At 36.0% G+C, this 27,274-nt stretch overlaps 1 protein-coding gene and 1 pseudogene across 2 annotated transcripts in view; one reads left to right on the top strand and one right to left on the bottom strand.

The window, feature by feature from the left end:
- itga2.2 (integrin, alpha 2 (CD49B, alpha 2 subunit of VLA-2 receptor), tandem duplicate 2) overlaps window positions 1-21,376 on the top strand; it is a gene marked incomplete at its 5' end in the record, with an annotated part of 28,180 nt that extends 6,804 nt beyond the window's left edge. The window contains 27 exon segments of the mRNA XM_079410857.1: window positions 3,412-3,521; window positions 3,680-3,774; window positions 3,977-4,091; window positions 4,697-4,824; window positions 4,906-5,054; window positions 7,293-7,443; window positions 7,547-7,712; window positions 7,860-7,939; window positions 8,027-8,165; window positions 8,596-8,741; window positions 8,830-8,973; window positions 11,970-12,167; window positions 12,250-12,380; window positions 12,763-12,926; window positions 13,025-13,284; window positions 14,096-14,178; window positions 14,970-15,111; window positions 15,420-15,512; window positions 15,589-15,665; window positions 15,852-15,935; window positions 17,081-17,183; window positions 17,293-17,403; window positions 17,510-17,620; window positions 17,880-17,990; window positions 18,072-18,161; window positions 18,981-19,097; window positions 19,183-21,376. Of these exon segments, the coding sequence (XP_079266983.1) occupies window positions 3,412-3,521; window positions 3,680-3,774; window positions 3,977-4,091; window positions 4,697-4,824; window positions 4,906-5,054; window positions 7,293-7,443; window positions 7,547-7,712; window positions 7,860-7,939; window positions 8,027-8,165; window positions 8,596-8,741; window positions 8,830-8,973; window positions 11,970-12,167; window positions 12,250-12,380; window positions 12,763-12,926; window positions 13,025-13,284; window positions 14,096-14,178; window positions 14,970-15,111; window positions 15,420-15,512; window positions 15,589-15,665; window positions 15,852-15,935; window positions 17,081-17,183; window positions 17,293-17,403; window positions 17,510-17,620; window positions 17,880-17,990; window positions 18,072-18,161; window positions 18,981-19,097; window positions 19,183-19,278 (3,394 nt within the window). The 3' untranslated portion in view covers window positions 19,279-21,376.
- Window positions 21,377-21,412: 36 nt separating this feature from the next.
- On the bottom strand, window positions 21,413-22,803 carry LOC306865422 (molybdopterin synthase catalytic subunit-like; annotated as a pseudogene). Its single transcript has 4 exons — window positions 22,689-22,803; window positions 22,444-22,587; window positions 22,225-22,348; window positions 21,413-21,499 (listed from the first exon to the last, which is right to left on the bottom strand). The product of its transcript is annotated as a molybdopterin synthase catalytic subunit-like (transcript).
- Between the last annotated feature and the right edge of the window lie 4,471 nt (window positions 22,804-27,274).

The raw sequence follows: 27,274 nt of genomic DNA, 5'->3' as shown, positions 1-27,274 counted from the left end.
TCTGCTGTCCAGCGCGTCAGGAAGCAGCAGGCAGAGCAGCGATAATCCTGTAATCACCGTGTCGGAGGATGAGGTTCGGAGGGCGCTAAAGAAAGTGAACGTCAGGAAAGCAGCCGAACCTGATGGGATAACCGGCCGTGTTCTGATGTCCTGCGCTGATCAGCCCGCTGGTTTGTTCACTTCCATCTTTTAATGAGTCCCTTGCTACAACCGTGGTTCCCACCTTATTCAAAAAAATACATCATTATCCCTGTGCCAAAGAACAATAAACCCTCTTGCCTGAATGACTATCACCCAGTTACCCTCACATCTATAGTCATGAAGGTTTTTGAGAGACTTGTTAAGAGCCACATTTGCTCCTCCATACCTGATACTTTGGACCCCCTTCAGTTTGCCTATCGCCCCAATAGATCTTCTGACGATGCCATCTCTCACGTCCTCCACTCTTCCCTCACACACATGGACAGTAACAATTGGGAATTATGTAAGGCTGCTATTCATTGACTATAGCTCAGCTTTCAATACTATAGTCCCCATCAAGCTGGCTTCTAAACTCACAGACCTCGGCCTGAACTCCTCACTCTGTGACTGGATTCAAGACTTCCTCACCGGCAGACCTCAAGTGGTGAAAGTTGGCCAGTTCAGCTCAAACTCCATCACCCTGAACGTAGGAGCCCCACAGGGCTGTGTCCTGAGTCCCCTGCTCTACTCTCTCTACACGCATGACTGCGTGTCCTCTCACAGCTCCACATCTATTATAAAATTCGCTGATGATACTGTGGTTCTGGGCCTCATCTCCAACAACGATGAGACCGCATACTTGGATGAGGTAGAGAGACTCACATCATGGTGCCAGGACAACTGTCTCTCTCTGAATGTGAGCAAAACTAAAGAGCTGATCATGGACTTTAGGAAGAGACAGCAGCGGCCCTACACTCCTCTTATGATCAGTGGGACCCCTATGGAGAGGGTGAGTAGCTTCAAGTACCTCGTGTAAACATCTCCGAGAACCTGACTTGGACTACACACATCCAAACACAGGTTAAGAAAGCCAGGCAAAGACTGTACCACCTGCAACAGCTGAGGAAATTCAGGGTCTCACCAGCAATCCTGAAAACTTTCTATTCAGGGACCATAGAAAGTGTATTGACACAGTGCATCTCAGTGTGGTATGGAAACAGCTCCAATCAGGACTGCAAAGCAAGTCCTGAGTTGTGCGCTTAGGGTCTGCTCTCCCCTCTCTGCAAGACATCTACCTCAAACGCTGCAAAAATAGAGCTGTCAAAATCATCAAGGACTCTAATCACCCTGGTAACCGTCTATTCACTTTGCTTCCATCTGGTAAGCGCTTCCGTAGCCTGATGGCAAAAACTGAGAGACTTAGGAGGAGCTTCTTCCCCCAGGCCATCAGGCTCCTAAACTCTAACTCTGTGTCATAACATCACTTGACTCCATGTAAATATCACTATATCAATAAGCTATTCATTTTTCTCTACCTCATATTGCTGCTATTTAAATACCCTGTACAACTTTTTTGCACATTCCTCTTATATTACTATTCAAGTCAACAACATACTGACCTGCACATTTATATATATTTTTTTTTTTATCTTTTATTTTATTTTATTCTTTTATTTTTTCTACTTTTCTTTTTCTTAATATTTGTATACTACATAATTGCACTGTCCTTGGAGCGGACCTGACTTACATTTCACTGCTGGTTATACTCTGTATAATTGTGTATGTGACGAATAAAAAAAATCTTGAATCTTGAATGTATTTGTGTGGCAGCAGTATGTCTTAAATACTCACAGCATCATATCAGCGTATGTGTCAGCGTATGTATTGGCAGTACCAAGTTCCTGTACTTGCTTTGTAGCAGCAGCAATAATCTACAAATACAGCAATAACCAACAGCAGCAGCAATTCAGCAGCGTAGCAGATCTATTCCACCAAATACATTAACAATTTCATATCCATTACCATGTTCAAATATTCTGAGAATTGTCATGATAGAATAACAGTTAAACCATAGAGAGACCAGTATGCTCAATGGAGTCTAATATGAAATTCAGTTAGTTGACAGAAAGTTTGCAACACTAGTTTTAAGAAAACTATGATTACATATTTATTTTATAATAGAAGAGAAGGGGAAATAAAGTCACTATCCATGGTTTGAAGAAATGTTAAAGTCATTCTCTCTTTTTTCTTTCTCTTTTTTTCTTTTCTTTCTTTTTTTTTCTTTTACAAATTGTGTTGATCTTATTTGTCAATCTAAATCATTCAAATGTTAACCAAATATTATTGATTGTTGACTTTAATTTATGGTAAACAAATATTTATCAAAAACTATTACTGTTTATCAACAACTATTATTTTATTATTAAATATTATTATTATTACTTAGTATAGCTTAAATAGTCAACCCTGTTACCCATTCTGTTATATTTTTTTTAATTATTATTTTATAAATGCTCTCAGTTATTCAGTTACAATAGTATTATGTATAATATTATGTAATATGTATTTTGGCAACACTTTAGAATAAGGTTCCATTTATTAACATTAGTTAACAACATTAGTAAACATGAACTAAGAGTGAACAATACTTCTACAGCATTTATTAATCTTAGTTAATTTCAGCATTTACTGATGCATTATTAAATTCACAAGTTGTGTTTGTTAACATTAGTTAATGTAGTGTGAACTAACATGAGTAAACAATGAACAACTGTATTTTCATTAACTAACATTAACAAAGTTTAATAAATAGTGTAATAAATGCATTGTTCATTGTTTGTTCATGTTAGTTAATACATTAACTAATGCTAATAAATGGAACCTTATTCTAAAGTGTTACCTGTATTTTTAATGTAATTAGATTTTTTTGTATTGACATTTTTAATTTTAATTAAAGCATTACTGATGTTTATTGTAAAGTGTCCATGAGCTCTGGAAAGGCGTTATATAAATGAAACTATTATTATTATTATAAAGTTTTGTCATTTGTCAAATATGTATATACTGTACATATATAAATACATACCCCACACACATTTGAACCCGGTTTGTGCAGTGTGCCTAAGAGGATTGATGTTGTTTTTTACTGTCACAGGATGTGAAGTGATTGAGCTTGTCAGTCAGTGTTTGAGGAATGCTGTGTTTAGTCTGGGCAGAGCACCTTATCACATAATGGCAACCTAGTAGTGATATTCTGTGTAATTTAGTGGGTGTGTTTAGATGATATAATGCATGCCCAGTGCACTTACACGCATGTAATCTCAGATATGCTTCCAAATATACACCCTACTGTGGGTGTACTCCTTAATAACTGCTCTGTGTTCAGAAACCTCACCTGATCCTGTACTTCAGGATGATAGTACTGATCTAACACCTCTTGCTGCTCCTCAGGCTTCTCGTGGGTTCACCATGGAAAGGATACCCTCAGAATCGGAAGGGAGATATCTATAAGTGTGATATTAACAGCCCTGGAGCCAGCTGTCAGTCACTTAACCTTCAGAGTAAGCAAATGTTTCCCATCATTCCCAGTGTCGTCATCAACAGTGTCCATAAGACAGTATCTGTGAAGTTCAGAAGCAAAGCCTTGGATTTTAATAATAAGTCTTTTAGAATTATTAAGTAGTAAAGCTGAAGATCACTGTGGTTAATGTGCTCTCAGATTCTGTCAATGTGCCAAGCATATCCAACAGCAACAACATCAATATGAGTCTCGGTCTCACTCTGACTCCAACAACCAAAAATGGCGGGTTTATGGTGAGACTGTTGTTTTCTGTTTACTTTCTAACATGCTGTTTTGGCACCCGCACCAAGGAAGTTCCCCGTATGTCTATAAATGATTAATAAGAAGTTATATTATTTTTTGAAAAATTAAGTGCATGCATTCTGCATGCATTTGAGTGGTTTATGTAGCATGTGCTTGGTACTCATATTTTGTTACATTATGTTTGTGTTTCAGACGTGTGGTCCTCTGTGGGCTCAGCTCTGTGGAAGTCTGTACTTTTACCCAGGAGTCTGTGCTGAAGTGAGCTCACAGTTTACACTCCAGTCGGCCTTCTCGCCTGCCGCTCAAAGTATGAATGCACTTCTTTGTCCTCTCTATGAAATTTACTGTTCATGTTAAAGGGATAGTTCAACCAAAAATGAATATCCTGTCATTAATTTCTCACCCTCATGTCGTTCCAAACCCATAAAACGTTTGTTCATCTTCAGAACACAAATTAAGATATTTTTGATGAAATCCAAGAGCTTTCTGACCCTGCAGCAACACAACTACCAGGTTCAAGACCCAGAAAGGTAGTAAGGACATCATTAAAATAGTCCATCAGACATCAGTGGCTCAACCGTAATCTTATAAAGCTACGAAGAGAAGAAATTGTTGAATAAAGTCATTAATTTTGTTTTCTTTGAGCACAAAAAGTATTCTTGTAGCTTTATAACATGGAATATTTTAATTATGTCCTTACTACCTTTCTGGGTCTTGAATGGGGTAATTGTGTTGCTGTCTATGCAGGGTCAGAAAGCTCTCGGTTTTCATCAAAAGTATCTGAATTTGTGTTCTGAAGATGAACGAAGGTCTTAGGGGTTTGGAACGATATGAGGGTGAGTAATTAATGACAGAATTTTCATCTTTGGGTGATCTAATTGTTAACATTTGTGTCGTTCCTTGTCTACACAGCTTGTGGCAGTCTAATGGACATTGCCATAGTTTTGGATGGATCCAACAGTATATACCCATGGGAACCAATTGTTGCTTTCCTCACGAAACTGTTGGAAAACTTAGATATTGGACCTCAAAGCACTCAGGCAAGTCAGACAGCTGGTGTAACATTTTAGCAGGTTTTTTTATATTTATTGTTTAAATATTTTTGATTTCATTCATAACAGGTGACTGTGATGCAGTACGCTGTTGACACTTCGTTTGAGTTCTACCTGAATTCCCATCGGACAAAAGAGTCCATGATTAAAGCAGCTTCAAATATTCAGCAGAAACAAGGATTAGAGACTAATACTTTCAAAGCCATTGATTTTGCAAGGTATGCATGATTCTCTCTGAGCAATGTGGTAAAAATTCCCTCACACACCTAACTTAAGATACCTGTTGAGGTCTCGTCTCTGGAGACGTATCTCCAAAGCGCTAATTCACGAGTTTGTGTGCCAATATAATCTTAGCTTTAATGGTAAACAGATTTGGCTTGATGTGTGCAATGGAGGGCTCAGAGAGATTATTCTACTCAAGCTCTGATAGCCCCCTATAGGCAGAAGGATAAATAAATATGCATAAAAGGAGGAGATGGGGAGGAGGAGGGATGCCGAAAGAAATAGCAATGGAAGTGGTAAGAGGCTGTCTTTTATACTTAATTGGAAGATTAGATGGGCGTACTCCTCCCGAAATTACGTTAATAACTTCCCTAAATTTATACTCTTGGCGTTTCTCTGATGATGCACGTAGAGTCAGACGATGTCTCGTCCCTTTTGAACACTATCACTTGGGACTAACATCTCTAGTGTTTGACTACACCTATACAGTAATCAAATAGAATCCAGACGATGCCTTTGAATATGCTTTAATCATGGCCAGGAGGACCTCATACCAGTCACAGAGAATCCTCACAACTAAAGCAATACAACAGTTTATATAGTATAGATACATGGCAAGATTACATATTCATTACATAATTTATCTAATATAATTGGTTCTGCTTATGTGCAATTCAGCAAACCTCTCCTCTGTTACTGGCAAGGCAAGTTTAGTTTTTTGATTACTTCACCTTGTTACTCAAATGTAACTCATGGGTTGTTATGGTTGTTTTTAATGGGTTTTTATGGACATCTAGCCATCTTGTCCATATGCATTTGTTATTGCAACACATCAACTAAAGTGTTAGCATTTTCTTCCCAAAAGCATTTAAATGTTATGCCTGCGAGGAAAAGGAATGTTAGTTATGATTCATTTAAAATTTCCTTCAAAACAACTTCCCCTGAGGGAATTACTGAAATACAGTACAGAACAAGCCTCCTTTAACAGCATATGAATATATATTTCTTCAAATATGGGGACTTTAAGAAGATAAATAAGCTCTCCTTTAACACACTCGTTGTTATGGGGCTGACGAGACGTGAGACGTGCGGATCCATATGCAAGGCTTTATTATAAAACATGGTCAGAAACAGGCAGGGTCAGACAGTGGCAAACAGGTATGGCAAGGGCAAGACACAGCAATCTGTGGAGCAAACGTGGGTCGATGATCAGCGAACAGTATCCAAAGGGGCAAGGCAGAGAGATAATCCAGAGTCGACAGCAATAATCCAAACGGGGAGCGAACACAGTCCAAACGGCAAGGCAAAGGGGTAAATCCAGGAAACACGGGCAGGGTCAGACACGGCAAGATAAACAAGGCAAGACAAGACTAAGAATGGCTCTGTAAAGTTGCTATCGCTGAATGAGTGATAAACGCTAACAATTACAGGAACAAAACAGAAACGGCACGGTAAAGCAGCTAGCGCTAGGTGAGCACTAAATGCAGATCAATACTCTGCCCTGACCAAGAGCAAGTCCCAGGCTTAAATAGAGAGTGAGTGAATGTGAAATGAGCATCAGGTGTGTGGGATGTGTGAATGGTGACAGCTGTGATATGTGCAATGCATTGTGGGAAATGGAGTCCAGTGTGTTGTGATTGAAAGTCAATGTGGTGAACGGGTGACCTCTGGTGGTGGTTAACCGGGAGAGCATGGACCAGATTCGTGACACTCGTCACATTTAAATTGTATGTCTAACATTGGATATAAAAACATTACAGGAGAATTATTTTAGTTATTAATATTTTGCACTTTTTGCATAACTTGGCATTATTAGAGTGTGATTAGGTGACACACCATCAAAATATTACACTTACAAGTTATATTTTCCTGTTTTTTTTTTTTGTTTTTGTTTTTTTGCTTCATATACAGTATCACTTTTATTTCATGTATCTCAAGCAAAAATAAAAGGATACATAATAGCCATTTAAAAAATTGCAAAAAAAAATAAAGGTATGAAAAAAAGTTTGAAATACCGTTTTATCATGTTTAATATAATAATAATAATAAGGTAAATAAGTAGTAAAAAATATCCCTGAACAAAAAGTACCCAAAGTTGATATATATGCACAAACACTATCATTGTATTTCTGAAATAGTTCTTAGATTATAGTTTTACACAGTTATTACACTAAACATTTTCTTTTCATTTTGTGGTTTGGTGTGCATGTCTGTTGGATGATTGGCTCTCATAGAAAGAATGCATTCCTAGCCAAAAACGGAGGTCGTCCTGGGGCCACTAAAGTGATGGTGGTGGTAACTGATGGAGAGTCGCATGATGGAAACCTGAGGAGCACAGTTATCCCGGCCTGCGAGAGCCAAAATATCACTCGCTTTGGTATTGCGGTTAGTGAAAAAAAAAAAAGATATGCAGTCATGAATTCATATATGGGTCTTAATATTCAGTATATTTGAATGTTGTGAAGAAATGGATTTTTGAATGTTTTAGGTGCTTGGGTATTACATAAGGAATGACATTAACACAAGTAAACTCATCACTGAGATTAAGTCAATAGCCAGCAATCCAACCGAAAAATACTTTTTCAACGTGTCTGAGGAGGCGGTGCTTATAGAGATTGTCGGGACTCTTGGAGATCGAATCTTCAACATTGAAGGTCCGTGATTATGTCTATTTCACTATATGTTGTACATAAATAAAAGCCATTTTAAAAGTAATGTAACAGACATGGGTTTCTTTATCGATGTGTATTATGTCAAATTGACCATTTTCTTTGTTAATTTCATTGATGTGTTCTGTTTAGGTGTTGGAAAAGGTACTGGGGATAATTTCAAAATGGAAATGTCCCAAGTCGGATTCAGCGCACACCAGACCAGAAATAAGGTTCCAGCTCTATATGCCTATGTGTTTCCATTAATGCTTTTTTAAGAGGTTTTCATCCTGGTGGTTTACATTGACTATTGGTTGTAGGATGTGATCTTACTGGGAGCAGCTGGAGCATATAATTGGATTGGCACCGTTGTGCACCAAACTGCTCAGAAATCAGATGTTTTGCCCAAAACTGCTTTTGAGAAAGTCTTGGATGACAGAAACCACAGTTCATTACTTGGTAAGTATCATACTAGGTTAGTTTTGTTGCATCTAATGAACTGAAATATCATAATTATCATTTATCTTTACAGTAACACTGAAATATTTCACCAAAAGGGAGCAAATTAGATTAAATCACGGACAAAATTCATATTACTAATTGGTATCTGTGCACTACAAAATGATCAAAACATCCTTTAATCAAGTTTTGAAAAGATAAAACAAGATAATTCCTTAAAACATGATACAACTGCAAAATATTAAGACGATGTATGTGGAATATAGTTTTGAAAAAATATGGCAATAGAACAAGGACAATATACTTTATAGTCAAGATATGATGTGTGAGAGCAAGTCTTAAGTAGATGCTTAGACATTTTAATGGGAAACAAAATGCATATAAAAAATTTTTTTCTCATTTTGATTATTTTCCCCTGTCATGTGTTCAGGATACTCTGTGACGTCTGTGACCGACGGCTCGTCTGAGTTTTATGTGGCTGGTGCTCCTCGTGCCGTTCACAGAGGACAGGTTATAGTTTATAGTCTGAACAGTCAGAATCAGCCGGTCATCATAGATTCACAGAGAGGAGATCAGGTACTCGTCTGTCTGTGATCTTTAATGAGCTTTAGCTTCGTTACACACTGAAGTCCTGTCTTAGATCAGTGTGGTGTGTGGTTTGCAGATCGGCTCTTATTTTGGCAGCGTTCTCTGTCCTGTTGATGTGGACGCTGACGGTGTGACGGATCTGCTGCTGGTCGGAGCGCCGATGTACATGAGCGAGGAGAAATCTGAAACAGGAAGAGTCTACCTCTTCACCATTACCAAGGTGCTTTTCTTATTTTTCTTCCATTTATTTTCTGTGGATGCCCTCCTCTTCTTCCTGTAGTTAGCCACACTACAACCTACTAATAAAGAGTAGGATGTAAAAGAGATTTATTTTCCCTACATACCACCAAATTCAGTGTGGGGTTGGGACAATATTTTATTTTTTTATTTGAAATAGAAATCTTTTGCAACATTAAAAATATATTACTGCCACTTTTGAACAGTTTAATGTGTCACTGCTGAATAAAATTCAAAAGAAATGAATTTCTTTTTAAAAACCTTACTGACCCCAGTCTTTTGAATGATAATTTTGCATATAATTAGTATTGTGTTAAAGAATGATTGTAATAAATATTATAATATTATTTTGTATATCACAACATAAAGAAAATGCCACGTAAGTGTCCATAAGTTTGAACTCAAGGTTTTTGAGCTCAATTATTTTTAACTAGTTAATTTAAAATAAAATAAATGAAAGAGTATGTAGTCTACTGTAAAACTGTGCTTGTAATATATAAAATGTTGATGCTACAAATGCATTTAATAAACCGTTTAATGTCTGTACGGTACAGTGGCGTGCGGTGGTGTTTTAAAATGAGGAGGCAGTTATAAGTTTATATAGGCTATACATACATAACTTTTATATTATAATATAAAAAAAAACATGCCTTTCCGACTTGATATCTGATTTGAAAAGGAAGAAAAAAAAAAGTTCGGAAAAACACAGATTCAAACCCAGGTCTATCACATCAAATTGAATTTCCAATATGTACTTTACCATCTGCGCCGCTGGAGCTGGTTCTTGATGATTGTCTTTAGTAATGCTTTGTACTCACACGTCGGTGGGCGGAGTTAGCGTAAATAGCCATGGCCAACAAGGCGCGTTATATGCACTTGTAAATAGACACAATTTTTTATTTGTGATGCTCAGCTTTTTTTTTAATAGTCAACTTATAACTGTAATAAATTAAGTTAAATTTTATTTTATTTTTTTAGGTGTTACCAATTGAAGTATTTTTTAAGTTGATCCAACTGTTCACTTTTTACTGTGTATCTATCATAGACTGTATAAAAACAGGTATCTATTTACAAACGTTTAAGACATTTACACTTTATACATGTGCAGTCCAAAATGTAAAAAAAAATACGGTAACACTTTCTATGAAGCCCATATTTATAATACATTATAAGGGTATTCTTAAGGCATGAATGCATAATGCATTATAAAAAACCTTATAATATATTATATTGTCTTATAAATAATCATAACAACAATTATAATACATTATAATGCTTACGCATTTGTGCTTATAAATTTTAAGATTATGATTATTTATAACACAATGAACACCATAGTAAATCTACTTTTACATTGATAATGGACTATATATCTTGACATTATTTAAGATCTGCATAGTATCTTACTACAGTACATCTTGTAAGTGGTTATGTGTGGAGTGAGTGTTCGCTGTGAGGCTAATATTAATTTTGATGTGAGCTAGTTAATAATTTCAACTGAAAAAAAAGCAATGTTTATATGTTAGGTTACATTTTATTTTGATGTCCCCTTAGTCTATTGACTATTAGCAACTTTGCAACTACGTGTCAACTAACTCTCATTAGAGTATTAGTAGGCTTAGGTTAAGGTTAGGGTAGGCAGAATGTTGACGTACTCGCAAAGTTGCTTATAGTCAGTTTGTCTGTTGGGGAACCATCAAAATAAAGTGTTAGCATATTTTTAGCAGACAACATACTACTAATACTCCAATGACTGCTGGTTGACGTAGTTGCAGAGTTACTTATCAACAGCTGTCTAAAGGGTACCATCAAAATAATCAAACTGATATTAAAATAAAAATAGTTCAAAGCAATCTGATCTGATATCTGATCTTATGGTTGTTTGAGAGAAAAAAAATATTACTATTACTATACCTATAAGTGGTCATTGATGGCTTTAGGTAAAGTAGCATAAGAAAGGTGACAAGATATGAGACTTATAATACACTATAACTATGAGAAATATAATCCATTGTAACTTAAGCGGATGCAACATGTTCACTGTGTGTTATAAATCATCATATTCTTAAAAGCTATAACCACTAATAAGTAAATATTATAATACATTAAAACTGTTCTTATGAATATTCATAAGATGATATAACATATTATAAGTTTTTTTTTATAATGCATTATGCATTCATTATAATGCCTTAAAATACCCTTATAATGTATTATAAATACAGGCTTCATAGAAGTGTTGCCTAAATTACAATGGCATGCAATTACATTACCTGCTTATGGTCTTCGGTATCCATAACCTGGAGAGCAAATGAGTTGTTTATTGAAAAAAAAAGATATTGTCAGGCACATTACAGATTGTAAGCTGTGTGTGGTACTAAGAAAGCATTGTACAAAAGCCACCAAGAAAATGCACTTTTCACAGCTTGTAATACTTTTTACAAAACAAAACAAACAACAATTGTACATCACGCTTACCTCTTCCACTCATCTACCATGCCGCCGCTGAAAGTCGTCTTCTTCGTTTTTTTGAAGAATCGCCAAAAATTCGTCCACTACCACCACCAGGAGCGTGAACCGATACTACAACCCACATGACATTAAACAAACCAATCAAAATCTTATGTTGGTTTGTACTGCCGACTTGCAGCTTAAGTCCCACCCATTTGCAGCTGGCTCCGACCTCTGTCTCTGTTTTAAGTCTATGGACCGAAGGGAGGCAAGCCTCCGCTGTAACGTTACCTGCGGGTGTCGCTGTTGGATAGTGTTACTTTATAAAAACGAGTGACTTTTAGACTTTTAATGTCATATTTAGTCATATTTGCGCTGTTTTATTTTTGTAAAATCTATTATTTTCTCATCCAGTTTTGAGGAGAGGAGACACTGCCTCCCTTGCCTCCTCGGAGGAAACGCCCCTGGTATGGTAGTAGTACCAACATACTGTATCTGTTTTTATTTATTTATAAAAAATTTTAATAGGGTATCTTGAGTAACCACGGTTTCTTGGAGGGTTCTCAAAAAAATGCTCGGTTTGGGACTGCCATCACTGCCGTCCCCGATCTAAACCTGGACCGCTTCAGCGATGTTGTGGTTGGTGCTCCACTGGAAGACAATGGCCGAGGTGCCATTTACATCTACTATGGAGACAGAAAAACCATCAGAAAGCAGAGCTCACAGGTAGAACCCAGCTTCACTGAGTCTCGACACACATTAAATATATCAGCAAGTGTCCAAATTCAGAATATTCTTACACATTCAGAAAATTATTGGAACGAAACTGGACCCAGCGTTGAAGTTCTTCGGCCGCTCTCTGGACGGCAGAGGAGATATGAACGGAGACTCCATCCCAGATGTGGCGGTGGGGGCTTTTGGGAAAGTGGTTCAACTCTGGTGAGAATTTGAACACATCAGCCTTCATCTCACCAATTGATTTCCATACTTTGTGGGGGTGTAAAACAGCTCGATTAGACCGTCCCATGTAACACAACACCATGTTAACTTGTAATACTTCATTAACGGCCCACCTTCAACAATTGAGTTAAGTGCAGAACAGCTGCAGGGACGTCCTCAGTCATGGTGGGATATGTAGATGTGTTTGTGGCCAGGGAAATGATCGCTCCAGCTGTCCTCTGGAATCCCATTTTTCACCTCAGCAATCCTCTAAGCATCAGCTTTCTGTGGGACTCTTCTGTTTGTTCCAAAAGCCATAAATCACTTGAAGGGTTGCGTTTTAATTGATGCATTCTTGACCTCTCTCATCATATGGTTTTAGGAGTAGAGGAGTTGCAGTGGTCACTGCCAAGGTTTCCTTCACACCTGATAAGATCAATATCCTGAGTAAACCATGCCGCTATGGTGGGAGGCAGGTGTCTTGCTTCAAGGCTAAAGTGTGTTTTAGTGCAACATTTAAACCAGTGAATCCACTTGGGCCAGCAGGTAAGTATACCGATTCTGATCTGGGCCATATTTTTTTAGGAGATGGACACATTTGGTTTGAGGAAGTGATGCATTTGAAATTTCTTTTATAAAAACAGATATTAAGTACAACTTGACCCTGGATGCTGACCTGCAGTCGTCCCGGGTCAGTTCTAGAGGTCACTTCAGCAACTTGGATCGAGTCGTCCAGAAAGACATCAGCGTGTCTGTGCAGGACGTATGTGAAGAGCATGATGTCTATGTGCAGGAGACCCCTGACCTCGTCAACTCGATTGCTTTGCGTGTGGATGTGGTCCTCAGCTATCCAGACGCCAACCCCGTGCTGGATGTCTTCAGTCCCACTGCGTGGGAGTTTTTTGTGAGTGTTGCAAGAAGCAAATTTCTTTAAGTGCCTTAAGTGTTTTAAGTGCCTGTGGTTTACTGTGAAGGACATGTGTTAAGAAGAAAGACAATTAAACTAAACAATTACATCAACTATGTCAGGAAATTTCAAACTACGATGGCCAAATATGATGATCCTCTTTATGAGCAACCAGCTTTCTAACTTATAAAGACAGCTATATGTTTTCATTAATAAAGACCCATTTATAGTATGCTATGAGAGGAAAAATTGTGTTATAATAATAAATACATTGTTTGCTAAATAAATATATATTTTAAATATTATTAAAGTTTAAATAAATGATATACCTATATATGTATATTATTTTATTTTTATTTTTTATAATGCTTATTTTTAATGTTTATTTTGTTTATGTTGATGATATCCCATTAATTTTATATAAAATAAACAATTTTAGTTCAAGTTAAAAAGTATTTGCATATCATTAATAAAAATATTATTCCAAAGCAATTTTTTAGAAAGTAGTGCTGTACAACTAGTAAGCAGGATAAACAGACAACAAAAAAACTCTCTAGAAATATACAAATAAAAAAAAAGATACAACACAAATTCCTACCGTACATACATCCCAAGGACAGATGAACAATGTTCTAGAAAATATATATTTTTAACAAAACTATAGATATGTATCTAATATTCTCACTATTAAAATATTTTGTTAATCTCTCAAATTTTCCATGGGCAGCCCTGGACACCAGTTTTAAAACCCTGACTTATAATAGGAGAATGCAGAATAAATCCTCATTGTGGGTTTGGTTTGGTCCAGATCCCGTTCTCAAAGGACTGTGGCGAAGATGACGTTTGCTTCAGTGACTTGGTACTGACTGTGCAGAGTGAAGAAACACTTGGGTAAGATTTCCACAAGCATATGACTGAAGATCTTTGCACACTGAGTCCGAAATGTTCGCACATTAAAAAATAAATACAACCTTATGTTGTGCCAATCACATTTACACACTGCCTCCGAAACTTTCCTCCTTCATAAAAAAAAATCTGATAAGTTTCGATTTTCTGCAGTTTCACATCTGTAGCAAGCATTTTGATAGGAAAGGATGAGGAATATGAACAAATAAAAAAAAGGCATATGAAAACTCACAAGAACTTGGTGTGCAAGGACCTTAAAACAGGACAAAATACTAATGAACCTTATCTCTTATTAGGAAATGTGAAATTTTTAGTGCTGTCAAATGATTAATCGCAACCAAAATAAAAGTTTTTTTTTACATAATATATGTGTGTGTACTGTATATATTTATTATGTAGGCCTATATATAAATACACACTCATAAAGTATATATTTTGAAAATGTTTACATGTGTATATATATATATTTATATAATTTATATTATATATAAATATATTTAATATACAAATATAACATATTTTTCTTAAATTTATACATGCATGTTTATTTATATATACATAATAAATATACACAGTAAACACACATATTATGTAAACAAAAACTTTTATTCTGCATGCGATTAATCATTTGACAGCACTAAAAATGTTATGTGCATTTGGTCTCTAATTAACTAGCACCATATTGGCAAAACTTTTTGGCAGCGCATCCGTTTACCCAATCTCTTGTGTAAAAATAAATGTATAATTGGTATATAAGTGTTTTTTATTATTTCTAGCAAAACATCAATGGTGGTCAGCCAGAACAAGAGAAGGCTCTCTTTCACTGTGACCGTGATGAACAGGAAGGAAAATGCATACAATGCACGAGTGTCGGCCAGCTACTCCAGGAACCTGTTCTACGCTTCTGTTACACCACAGGTAATGCAAACTATTCATCACTTACATTGTTCTTAATTTTTTTTTTTTTTAGTATTGGTACACAATGTGTTTATCATTGCTTTCTGTTTCTGTGTACACACTTTTCTGTGTTTAAAATCAATAAAAAAAACAAAAAATCAGCAGTACAAAACTGGTAGGCTATGGCTCACCAAACTCTTGTCTCCAGAAATCTCATTCACATTTGCATAATTTAAGTGCAATATAATATGCATAATTTGCTTACACACACACACACATTATTGTGTTGAAAAACAGCTATGTTTTGCTTATTCAATCTGATATTGCAGACTGAGGGAGAAGAGGTGAAGTGCACTCTGGTGAAAGAATCAGACACACTCATCTGCCATGTGAGTTATCCAGCGCTGAGGACCGACCAATCGGTGAGACAGACATCTGTGAGCATTAATGTTCATATCTGACTGATGTGATTGTAATGGTTTTGTATGTTTTCCACAGGTTACATTTGTGGTCAACTTTGACTTTAACTTGAATCAGCTTCAAAAAGATGCCAATGTTGTCTTTGAAGCTTTAAGGTAAACTGTTTTACCCAGGTAACTTTTAAGATTTCGGTTCATCGCTGTGCAGATGCTTTCTTACAAAAGCTATTTAGAGATTGCAAAAATCTGCCAGTCCCTCAAGACTGTGAAAATAGGTGTCTGCAATCCGCAGGTTTAGTCACGTGTGAGGAGGTTATTCTGTTAATCATTGGTTCATTGCAGTGACAGCACAGAGGAAACTCCCGCAGATAATGAGATCTCTGTCTCCATTCCTGTCCAGTACAACTCTGAGATCATCTTCAGCAGGTCAGACATGAAACACCTCTCTGCAATACTTCATTCTGATTGGTCGGTTTTCTGCATTCTGCTATTTACATAGCGATTTCTTCTGCTAAAATGTTTGGGGTTTAGTTGTTGTTCAGCAAGGATGCAATAAATTGATCAAAAGTAACAGTAAAGACATGTATGATGTTTGAATATATTTCTATTTCAAATAAATACTGTTAAATACTTAAACATTCTATTTATCAAAGAATCTTTTTTTAAAAAATCAGCAATATATTAAGCAGCACAAATGTTTTCAGCACTGATAATAAAAAGAAATAATAAAATATAAGGGGAAAAAGTGTATTGAGTAGCATATCAGCATGTTACATTGATTTATGAAGGATCATGTGACCTGGAGTAATGATGCAGAAAATTCAGCTGTGCCTCACTGGAATAAATTTAATTGTAACATAAATTCACATAGAAAATATTTATTTAAAATTTTAATATTTCACAATATTGCTGTTTTTACTGTATTTTTGATTAAATAAATGCAGCCTTGGTGAGCATAAGAGATTTCTTTCAAAAACGATAAAAATATATATAAACAAAAATATATCACTGACCTCACAATTATTTGGGTTATTAATTGTTGAAAGTGTGGGCGGTATGGGAACATTGCTTGTGAAAAATCCTGTGTAATTTATATGAGCATCGTTTATTATACATCACTTTCAAAACCACTTTCTAATATATATGTGCGTGTCTGTGTTGAGCAGTTGTAGCATTTCTGCTTAAGCGCTGGAGGTAATATAACAAGTAACGTGAGTTACGTAATCAGATTACTTTTTCAAGTAACTAGAAAAGTAATGCATTACTTTTAAGCTCCCTCAGTTACTTTTTCAAATAAATAATGCAAGTTACTTTACTTTTGCATTACTTTCTATCCCCTGAGCTGGGCAAAAGCAATGTAATTCCATAGGTTGCTTTCCATAAAAAGTAGCTAAGTAACACAATTAGTTCATTTTTATGGAGTTACGCAGTATTGCATTGCATTACTTTAGTAGTTTTCCCCAAAAGTGTTTCTACTTGATATCCAATTATTAAACAAAACCTTTTAACCCATCAGAATGTTTGACTAAAACTTCTCTCTTAATGACTTTATTATATTTGAATTTCTTCAGAGAATCAAACATCGATGTTTACTTGCTTGAAAAAGAGGACGGTTTCACAACCACAGTGAGAAATTTCAAGGACATCGGCCCAGATTTTAACTTTAATTTAAAGGTGAGTTCATGTGGTGGTGAAACGGATGAATCATTTAGGCTGTTCACTACCACATCTGTTGGTTTGCTTTGAAAATGAAGTTCATGGTAGTGCTGATGTGTGTATTCAGGTTTCTACAGGAACTGTCCCAGTCAGCCTGGTTTACCTTACTGTCTCGCTGCCCAACAGCACCAAAGCAGGAAATCCTCTCCTCTACACGACCAGCATTAAAACCTCACCTGTGAGGATACATAACCTCACATTTTACACATAATCTTTCATAAACATAAGCGAATGCATTGCTTGTCCATGTGGAAATGATTTGACATGATATCTCCCGCAAACAGGCTGAAAAAATCCATTGTGCAGACAGTCAACTGATCGACCTGTTTAAGATCCGCGAAAAACCTTATACAGCCCGATTCAAAGAGGAGAGTTTTAGAGGAACGGATGAACTGGTCAGTGCTTGTGGCTCTTCATCTAAAACATTCTTGAAATCCAAGATTGCCAAAAACATTTGCTTTTGTTATTGATCGTGACATACAAAGGAAGTACTAATAAATTAAGAATGAAACCCAGTAATAATTATTTGTGTAATAATGTTTTTAATTTGATCTAGATGAAGTTGATTTGCATGATGAGTAATCCTGTCTCTGATTACAAATAACAGGATGTCTTCATTTCCATCCGTACTGATCATCTGTTCACCATCCACAGAACTGCAAAACGACCACATGTCGCTCAATGCAATGCGTCCTGAAGGGCCAGGAGAAGAGTGATTATTATGTGAATGTAACGACAAACATATGGAATGGTACCTTTGCAATGGTAAATAAACTCATCTCAGTGCTTTTCTTGTATCAGTCTGAGCTAATATTGCGGTTAACAGTGTTTGTTTGTTCATTACAGGCTGATTTCCTGTACACCGTGCTCTCTGTGAGAGCTGATATAGAGACGTCTCAACCGGAGCTGCTGTTCATCGAACAGAAACACCTGCAGGTACAGTTTTTTTGTCTTTTCTTAAAGCCACTTCACTAATTTGTGAAGCTCAATTATCTTTTGCTGCACATCAGAAATATATTCTTTGGTTATTCGTTATTTGGTTATTGTGATGGATGATTAAGTGAATTTGGGCTTTGTTTTCCCTCCTATTTATATTTCTGTGAAACAGGAAGCCATGTCTGGATAATTTAATGTTCATAATCACTCTGGAGTGCTCAACATTGTGAATATGAATGGGAATATACTTCAGAGATATTTTACTCATAAGAATTTCTAGGGGTGCCAATAATTGTGTCCAACGTGTATTTGAGAAAAACTTTATTTCATAATTCCCCCATATAAAATTCTTATTATCCAATGAAAGGTTGGATTTTTGTGAAGTTTTTAAATAAAAGATCAAAAGGATTAACAATGCAGATTAATTTTCACAGCGTTCTTTGATCATATTTACCAAGGGTGCTGATATGTTTGGCCATGACTGTATGTATATGTGTATATATATATATATAATTAAATAATTATAAATCTAGTTTGATCTCTATTCTATCTACATTTGAATTTAGTGCATTTAGTCTAACTGTTAAGCCTATACTGTAAAATTGGAAATGTATTTTCTTGTCCTGAAATACATTTTGAAATATATTTTGGTATATGATGGTTAAAACTACATATATTTTCAATTTCAAAAATATATTTCAATATAGCTTCACTGTTTACAGCATATATTTTGCATACATTTAAAATATTTTTTTGCCACATGGGATCACCAGTCATTACCCAATTAACCTAAATTTACAATTGAACACTTGATTGCAGGTTCAAGTCAAAGTGAGCAAACCTGGAGCTAAAGGGGACGTTCCAGTGGGCGCCATTATAGGAAGTGTTATCGGCGGGCTGTTGTTATTGGCTCTTGCTGTCGCATTGCTTTGGAAGGTACTTTATTTTGCTGTTTTAATGTTTATTCGGTGTACATCTTGTCATTGTCTTCTTTAAAAATCCATGTATTGTTTGCGTTCAGCTTGGCTTCTTCAAGAGGAAGTATCAGCCGATGATGAACGCGGCTGAGAATGGACCGGAAAATCAGGAACTGCAGGAAAACACAGAGACACCCTAAAAAATCTGCTGATACTCATTTCTCAATATAATGGCTTCCTTCCCTGACAATAATAACCATAAAAGGGCTAGAAAGAGCAAACAGTTTTTTTTTAAATTGCCAATTTGATTTCAGCACAACAAGTCAAATATTGGCATTCAAAACCCATTCATCTTTCGTATGCCTTTTTCCCCTGCTTGACTTGAATGCTGGTGTATTTTTTTGGCACAGTCTTACCACTTCCATTCATTTCCTGAGTAGTTAGTATTCAGCTACATCTTTTTGACTATTGTGACTCAGGCCCAACGTATACTTTTCTTTGAGGGTAGCTTTTCAAAGTATCCTCCATTTGATAGCGTGTGTGAACACTAGAAAGAGTCATCCTTGTCCATTGTCTGCGCTATTTCTCTTCAGAAGTTATGAGTGATAAAAAATGTCTTTGTGCTCATTTAAACTAAAGTTGCAGGTCTCCATCCACCATAGAAGCACTTGTCAATGTGGGAGTATGTTGTTGTCGCCGTCTTCATCAGTTTGTTGTTCTTGTTCGGTCTCCTCTGTTCCTTTTCCAACTGTGAAACAACAGCCCGGGACCGTGTTGCCACCTAGGTAGTGCAAAAAAAAAAAAAAAAAAGTGTATGTGTGAGCTAAGCGTATATTGTACTAGGGCTGTTTGATGGCTGTGGCTAGAAGGGATACGGCTCTTACCAGAAACTAACAATGAAATTTAATTTTCTACCTATTAGATTGTATTAATGTCTACACCTACCCCAACCCTAAACCAACCCCTTACAATAATGCAAAAATAGTAATTATTTTTGTACAGTGTGACAACAATTACTCTCTACTGATGTGTGCATATCCAGTAGCTTCAGCTGTATCCCTTCTAGCCTTAACCCTGTTAGATTGCGGGTTTTTCAGTCGACTCCTCATTTTTTGGTTGCCGATGTAGTGCACTCAACTGGCGAACACTAGTGAATGAGTGAGGGATTTCAGACACAGCAACGGAGTCGGCAACGAGTCCTGTGCTAGAGTTGACCCCAAGACTATGGCTATTCAGAGTCAAGGAATCCGCTTTAGGCGTTGACTCCCCATAACTACATTACACAAATGGTTAAGAAAAATTGAGTGCAGTACAGCTGATGATGAAATTCGTGTCACGCACCTTACCAAAGATTTAAGATGTATGCATACCCTAACATACTACTCCTAAAGAGATAATTGGTGGCATATGAGTGAGTCATTGACTAACTTAATTGAACACATTTGATCATTTATTTTATATGCTGGAGTGCTAAAATTCCCAAACTCTTTTGCCAAAATTTCTAAAGCATACCAGGCATATGTTCCAAATTATATCAGTGAAAAGATGCCTTCACAAAATCAGCAATAACAAAATGCAAACACAAAAACATTTTATGCAGCAATACACTGGTAAAGTAGGCTGTGTCTACCAAGTGTGATTCTGTAAATTCTTGTCCATACTCTGTAAACATGAGCAAATAACTCCAGTAGTAAGCAGTGCCACTGTATGCAACACTTCAGGGAAATGGACTAAAACTGCATGAGAAAATAAATGATTGTGACTACTTGCACAAATGAATCAAGTTAGTAATAAGAAACACTTAAAAACTTAACATTAAATCTTGCATTAACAAATGATGTGCATTATATAAGTGTCTACATAGTTTCTTATTACTAATTCAATTTATAAAAATTAAATACAGCTTAATGTTATCCGCAAATGTATGACATTTCAAACTATTTTGCTGCATTAACATCTAAGCATTATAAGATGTCAAATATTCTGAAATATCAAACATATTTGCATGTATATGAAAGTGTTGTCAGTAAATTGCTTCATGAATTCAAGGTTTAACTTCTACTGATGTTGTGATGTGACGTTTTTAGGAAATCTTTGAGGCCTGTCTAATCAAAGACAACATAAACGACAAAGATTTCTCTTAATGTTTACATAATGTCTTTGCACTGGTACTTTTTAAAGACTTTCTATTCAAGAGAACAGCAGAATATGCTCTTTTGATTAAAATCTTTGTTTCATCAGGTGTTACAGGAAAACTTTGAGCTTTGTATTTTTTCAATAAAAACGTCTTAATGCTTCATGAGATTTATTGTAGCTCATTTGCTAGTTAACAGTTCAACTTTGTTTGGGATCTTTCCCAGCATCCGCCCACAAACACTCCTTGTTCTCTTTCCAGCACGGCTCCCCAGACTCATATATTTCCTGAAAAGAACTAAATAATTACAAACATGTTGTGCAATGTCATATATGAAGAGAAATTATTACACTTTGAAGGCAATAATTACAAGTTACAACAAGACTGTAGCGTCTTATAACTTTACTATGTTTACTTAAAAACTTAAAAGATAATAATTATACTTAAAGTATAAGAGGTACAAATATCTAATAATCCACAAATCATGATATTAAAACGATTTTGACAATATGCAGAATTTATTTTTAAATCACTGTATTAAAAACAGTTATCTAACTAATTCTAATGATTCAATGTTTACCTTTCTTAGAGTAACATTTCATGTTCACTTATGATGGGAAGACAAACAAAACTAATCCATTTTATCATTATTTACACAAATTGTAGTGTTGACTGCATTTATCAACTTTATTTAACATTTATTTAACATTAACATTCAACCCTGTTACCAAGTTTGTCAGGAAAAGTGATTAAATATTGCGCATAATTTATTGCAAATGTAAGTTTAACAAAAATGACTTGTTAATAACTTACTGTTATATTAAAATGTATTCTGAAGTTGTATCATCCATGTCTTTTTAGTGTTTATTACTACACAGTAATACTATCATACAAATCAATTTTAAAATGTGCCACATTATGGTTTTGTAAAAAAATGGGAACTCCCGAGGTTGACAAATTTTTAAAGCACCCCCTTTTGTACCTTATTCATGTTCAACATGGTTATACAGACCTTTTTCCAGATTGGTACAGTAGCTTTGAGTGTGCTGATGCAGTACTTCACCGCCTCCAGGGAATCACTTCTGTGCGGTGATGAGATCCCTATTATAACACTTGCTTCTGTTATAGTAACCACACTGTGGACACGGTGGGAAAATGCAGGAAATATCCTTTAGATATAATGATGTTAAAGTGATTAACTTCTATTATCTGAACAAGCTCTGAGACTCACCCTAGTCTATGCCGTATGTTAATGTGTCTGACGCTGGGCCACTTTGTCCGGATCTCACTGCAGATCTTCTCTCTGCCATCGGACTATACGCTTCATATTCAAGCCGGATCACTTTCTTCCCCTCAAAATTATCTCTGGTAGTTCCTGAAACAGATTACTACATATAAAACTAATATGTAGCTGTAAGAAAGCCGACTCTAAACAGAAGCAATGATCCATTGAAATACAGCGTAAGACAGACTGACCAATAAACAGAGATACGGCACCACAGGAGGGGCACGTAACAGACTGAGAAACACTATCAGCAGAAAGCTTGTCAGTAGTGAGTGTAATTAGATCCTGACCCCCATCTGCAGCCATACCTGTAAAAAAAAAAAAAGAGGTTTCTATATAATAAATATAATATAAAGTATACTATGAAACACTTATGTTGTTATATGTTTTATTATAATTACATAAAAAATTAAATACAGTAACAAAGACAGGCAGGTGTCAGGTTGGATGCCCACCTTGGTAATTTCTTTAGCCTCCACTGAGGGGTAGTATAACAGCCACCTCGTCCCTGTCTCTGAGGGTCAAGGGCTGCTCTCCCAGAGGCACGTACTCCTGACGCACGGCCAGAACCACCTGATCCCGTAACACAGAGAGTCTGCCGAACAGGACACACATCTTGACTATATATAACGATTAGATATTAAAATAAAAATGAACAGATGCTCTAGTCCAGAAACACCCAAACCAGAGCCCAGGGGCCAAAGACCTTTGATTTGGCCTGTGGGTCCTGGTTTGGGCATTTCTGGACCATGCCATATATCACAAGAGGAAGGAGAACAAAAAATGTGGTAAAACACACAAAAGCATATCTTTATTTCTATTACTATTTTTTTTTTTCAATCTTTGCATTTAAATGTTAAAAACAATATATATGAATATGATTTTTAAAAATATTATTTAAATATCAGTTTAATTATTGATTTATTACATTTTAATATAATATAATTTTGGCCCATGGGCCTCAATCAAGCTTGATTTTTCATCGTTTGCATTAAAAATGTTTGGACACACCTGCTCTTGTACATTGGAAAATAACACAAATTAGTAATTTGTAGATAATTTGTTATTCTTAGCATTATTTACATGCTTAAAGAGTGCATAGAGCAATGCATTTCACATAAAAAGACTTCAAATCTGGGCATAGTATGAATGAAATATTTACACTGCAAATATAATGCCCAGTGTTATTACATTAAATGTATATCTTGTAATGAAATGAAAGTTACAGTTTATAAACATGCCATAAACATTCTCTTGTTTATGGCAATGTTACTGGTAAATTGTTTATGGTAAATTGTTACTCAATGAACAATTTCATAAAAATATAACATAAAAAATATGTATTACAACTATAATTAGTATTTTTACATCAAAATATGCCAAATGTTTATTACATGTAAAAAAAAAAAAAAACCTTCTTTATCACAGTTATTGTTATTGTTGTTATTAAATTGTATTATTAGTGAAGTCTCGTGATGCATAAACGAAGTCTCTGATTGGTGGACTGAGTGGCCGTATAATCTCATGTTTGATTGGGCGCTTTTTCTAGTTTTATCGCGTTGGTGACTCGCAGTTTAATTTCACTGATCTGAAAGGCCAACAAAGGTATTAACGTAAGTTAGTTAAAATAATAATTCACCTTGAATGTCTGGTCTCCAAATGCTGCCACAGCTGTAGAGATGATATGTTTGATATGATATGATATGATATGATATGATATGATATGATTTGATATGATGATATGTTCTGCTTTAAGTCCCGTTAATTCGCCACTTTTTGCAAAGAACCGACACCTGCTTAACGTGTAGATATTTATTAGAATAATATGGTTAGATAAAACTTACCAAAACACTCACCAGCAGATGTCTCTAAATTCACATATAAACTGAGCCATTCACCAACCTTACATAGCCTAGTTAGGTCCCTAAATATAATATACAGGCTCACTTTCATCATGGTTACTATATTTAGAGACTCATGTAAAGCCTTATGCGCATATAACCATTAAGGCTATCAGTATACAGGAGGGGGGGGGGGTTAAAACAATAGATCAAACGCACATTTCGCCATTATTAAACAGCCGATGGCTGTTTTTGTTCAGTAAGACAATTCTGTGTGGCATTCGATCAATCCAGTGACATCTGCAACCACAGCTGTGCAGCGTATGTCCCCGTTTCACAGTCATTGTTATTAACAACGTGTGGTAGGAGACACTTGCAGAGCCGTGCATTTCTCCCAATTGTCCGACAGAGGGACAGCAGGGCAACGGCGTCCAACCCTGACAAATATGGCAAGCCGATTTAACATTTACTTCTTAAAACTAGTATCAGTTTTATGCATAGACTGTAGGTTTTATGTTACTAGTAGGCTTACTTTGTTTTTACCTACTAATAGACAAAATAATCTAATAGTGAGTATAAGAGGGACAGCAAGGAAACAGCATCCAACCCAGACATATCTGGCAAGCCAATGTAACATTTACTTCTTAAAGAGGTCATCGGATGCAAAATTAACTTTACAAGTTGTTTGAACATAAATGTGTGTTGGAAGTGTGTGTACACATCCATCCTATAATGATAAAAATCCAGCCAGTTTTTTTTGTTTGTTTTTTAAATCCCTATTTTAAAACCCCCTTTCTGAAATCAGGCTGTTCTGAGATTCCTGTCAGAATGACGTAGTTCTGTACAGACCGCTCCCACAAGAGTTGATCGACAAGACCGTCTTACCTTAGACCCGCCCTGAGTGAGCTGAGAGCTGTAAACAGTCCGACCGCATCTGGTGCAGGGGAATCCATTATGACGCAGAGGATTAACGTTACTTTCGCTTTGAAGTGAATGCGCTGATCCCAATCTGCATAAATGCGTATATGTTCGCGTGAATCATTCGTGATCCAGCTTCATCTACAGAAGCTGCTACGTTTTGTTATGAATCTTTGCAAATCGCATTTCCTAATAATGTGCTAGTTAGCCAGTTTCTCGGCTGAAGGGGTCAGCAGAGCTCATTAGCATTTAAAGCAACATGGACTAGAATGGCTTGCTGAAAACAGAGTTGATTTTGACGGGGTAAAAAGGTGTTTTTTTACACTATACCATGTTATAGACTTTTCATTAAGAGCCTAAAGAATCATATCAACTTGTGAAAAATGGGCATCCGATGACCCCTTTAAAACTAGAAGGCTATGTTTTATGTTACCAGTAGGCCTACTACTTTTTTTTACCTACTAAGAGACAAAATAATCTAATAGTGAGTACAATATGTATGTAATTTTTTTTTTACTACTGACAGATAGTTAACAGATACCAGTAAGCGTAACTAAAAATAAGTTATGTGAAATAGTACATAATAAATTGTTACTAGTAAAACTAAAATAAACTTTAGTCATGGTAGCACCGTATTAAAAATTCAAAGGAAAGAAGTGCAGTGTGCAATGTTGTTTAACAACATACCTATTGTTAAGCTGATTAAATATCTTTCAGTAGACAAGTACACCATAAAACAGTTTGAAAACTGTGAGAATTACATGATCTAGGACCTTTATACAGTGTGTGCCATTGTTAGTACAGTAAGTTTATCCTTCTCATTTGCATCCATGTTGAATTCAATATGTCATCTAAACCAATTAAGGTCTATAACTGGTATACATATATAGTACCATAGATATGTATAGATAGATGGCACATTCGATCACTCTAGACATATCTACGCATCCGCCATCTTGGAACGGTCAACGTGTTGTCAAACATTGTAAAAATCAATGAGTTTTCCAAGATGCCACAACATTGCACAGTCTCTGGTTGGAAAAAAAAAACAAGATTTAATTACTTAAATAAATGGGACAACCTTTCACAGGTGAGAATGTGTCGGTTTGTGTTTTTATATATGTATACCTCAATATTACAGGTTTTTAAACTATGGTAACTTTTTAATGTTGTGTTAGCTAATGCCTTTGTCTTTTTTGTATTGTGTTAGTTTTGCAGAAAAATCTGCATTGGTCTATTATAGATATAGATGTTTATATATGGATAAACATACGGTTGAAGATGCACCGTCAATTTGCTCTCCAGTGTTCAAGGACTAACTTTGTCTGCTCCAAGGGTTTCCAGGTCTGCATAAGAAAACCTGCAACAGCTCAAAACCCAGTCGCTCCAAAATCACATTCCCATAGACTAAAAAACAACAGCATAAATGTAGCCCAATTCTGTGAGAAAATCGCAGACTTGGCAACACTGGCTCCAATATGGTGGACAGATTACATAGCGGCCAATAGAAACTGCCACTAATGAGGCATCTGTAGATATATGTCTATTGCGTGGTACTACAATCCATACTTCGAATTCAGTTACAAAAATGTCTTACTAGAAGTAATGGAATAGTTACTTATCAGTATTGTAATAGTGACTAGTAGCAAATAAAGTACTAGTGTCTGATAAGTATTTGCATCGCTGATGTAACACCTCATCAAAACTGCAAGTGCAAACATGATAAACTAAAGTGCTCGTCTACACTGCAATTGCGCAATGTCAGCAGCTTCACAGCAGGAGTTTGTCATGTCACGTCGCGTCACTAGTAGTGTAGACGGGTGTAACGCAACACCCTGATTGCTTCCTTTTGAAGGAGGATTTGTTGTGCTATATTTACAGGTTTGACCCTGAGGAGGACCAAACAACTGTCTCAACTATTATTAGAATTACCATATCCTTCAGTCTATTATTACCCGTCAAAATTCACAGTAATAGGCCACTTTAAAAGATTAACGCTTATCGTCCCAACGGAAATG

This window comes from Barbus barbus (assembly GCF_936440315.1).
Source record: "Barbus barbus genome assembly, chromosome: 47".
In the NCBI taxonomy this organism is placed as follows: domain Eukaryota; kingdom Metazoa; phylum Chordata; class Actinopteri; order Cypriniformes; family Cyprinidae; genus Barbus; species Barbus barbus.
The sequence above is the reverse complement of the archived record's forward strand: the minus strand, read 5'-3'. Positions and strand labels throughout refer to the sequence as shown.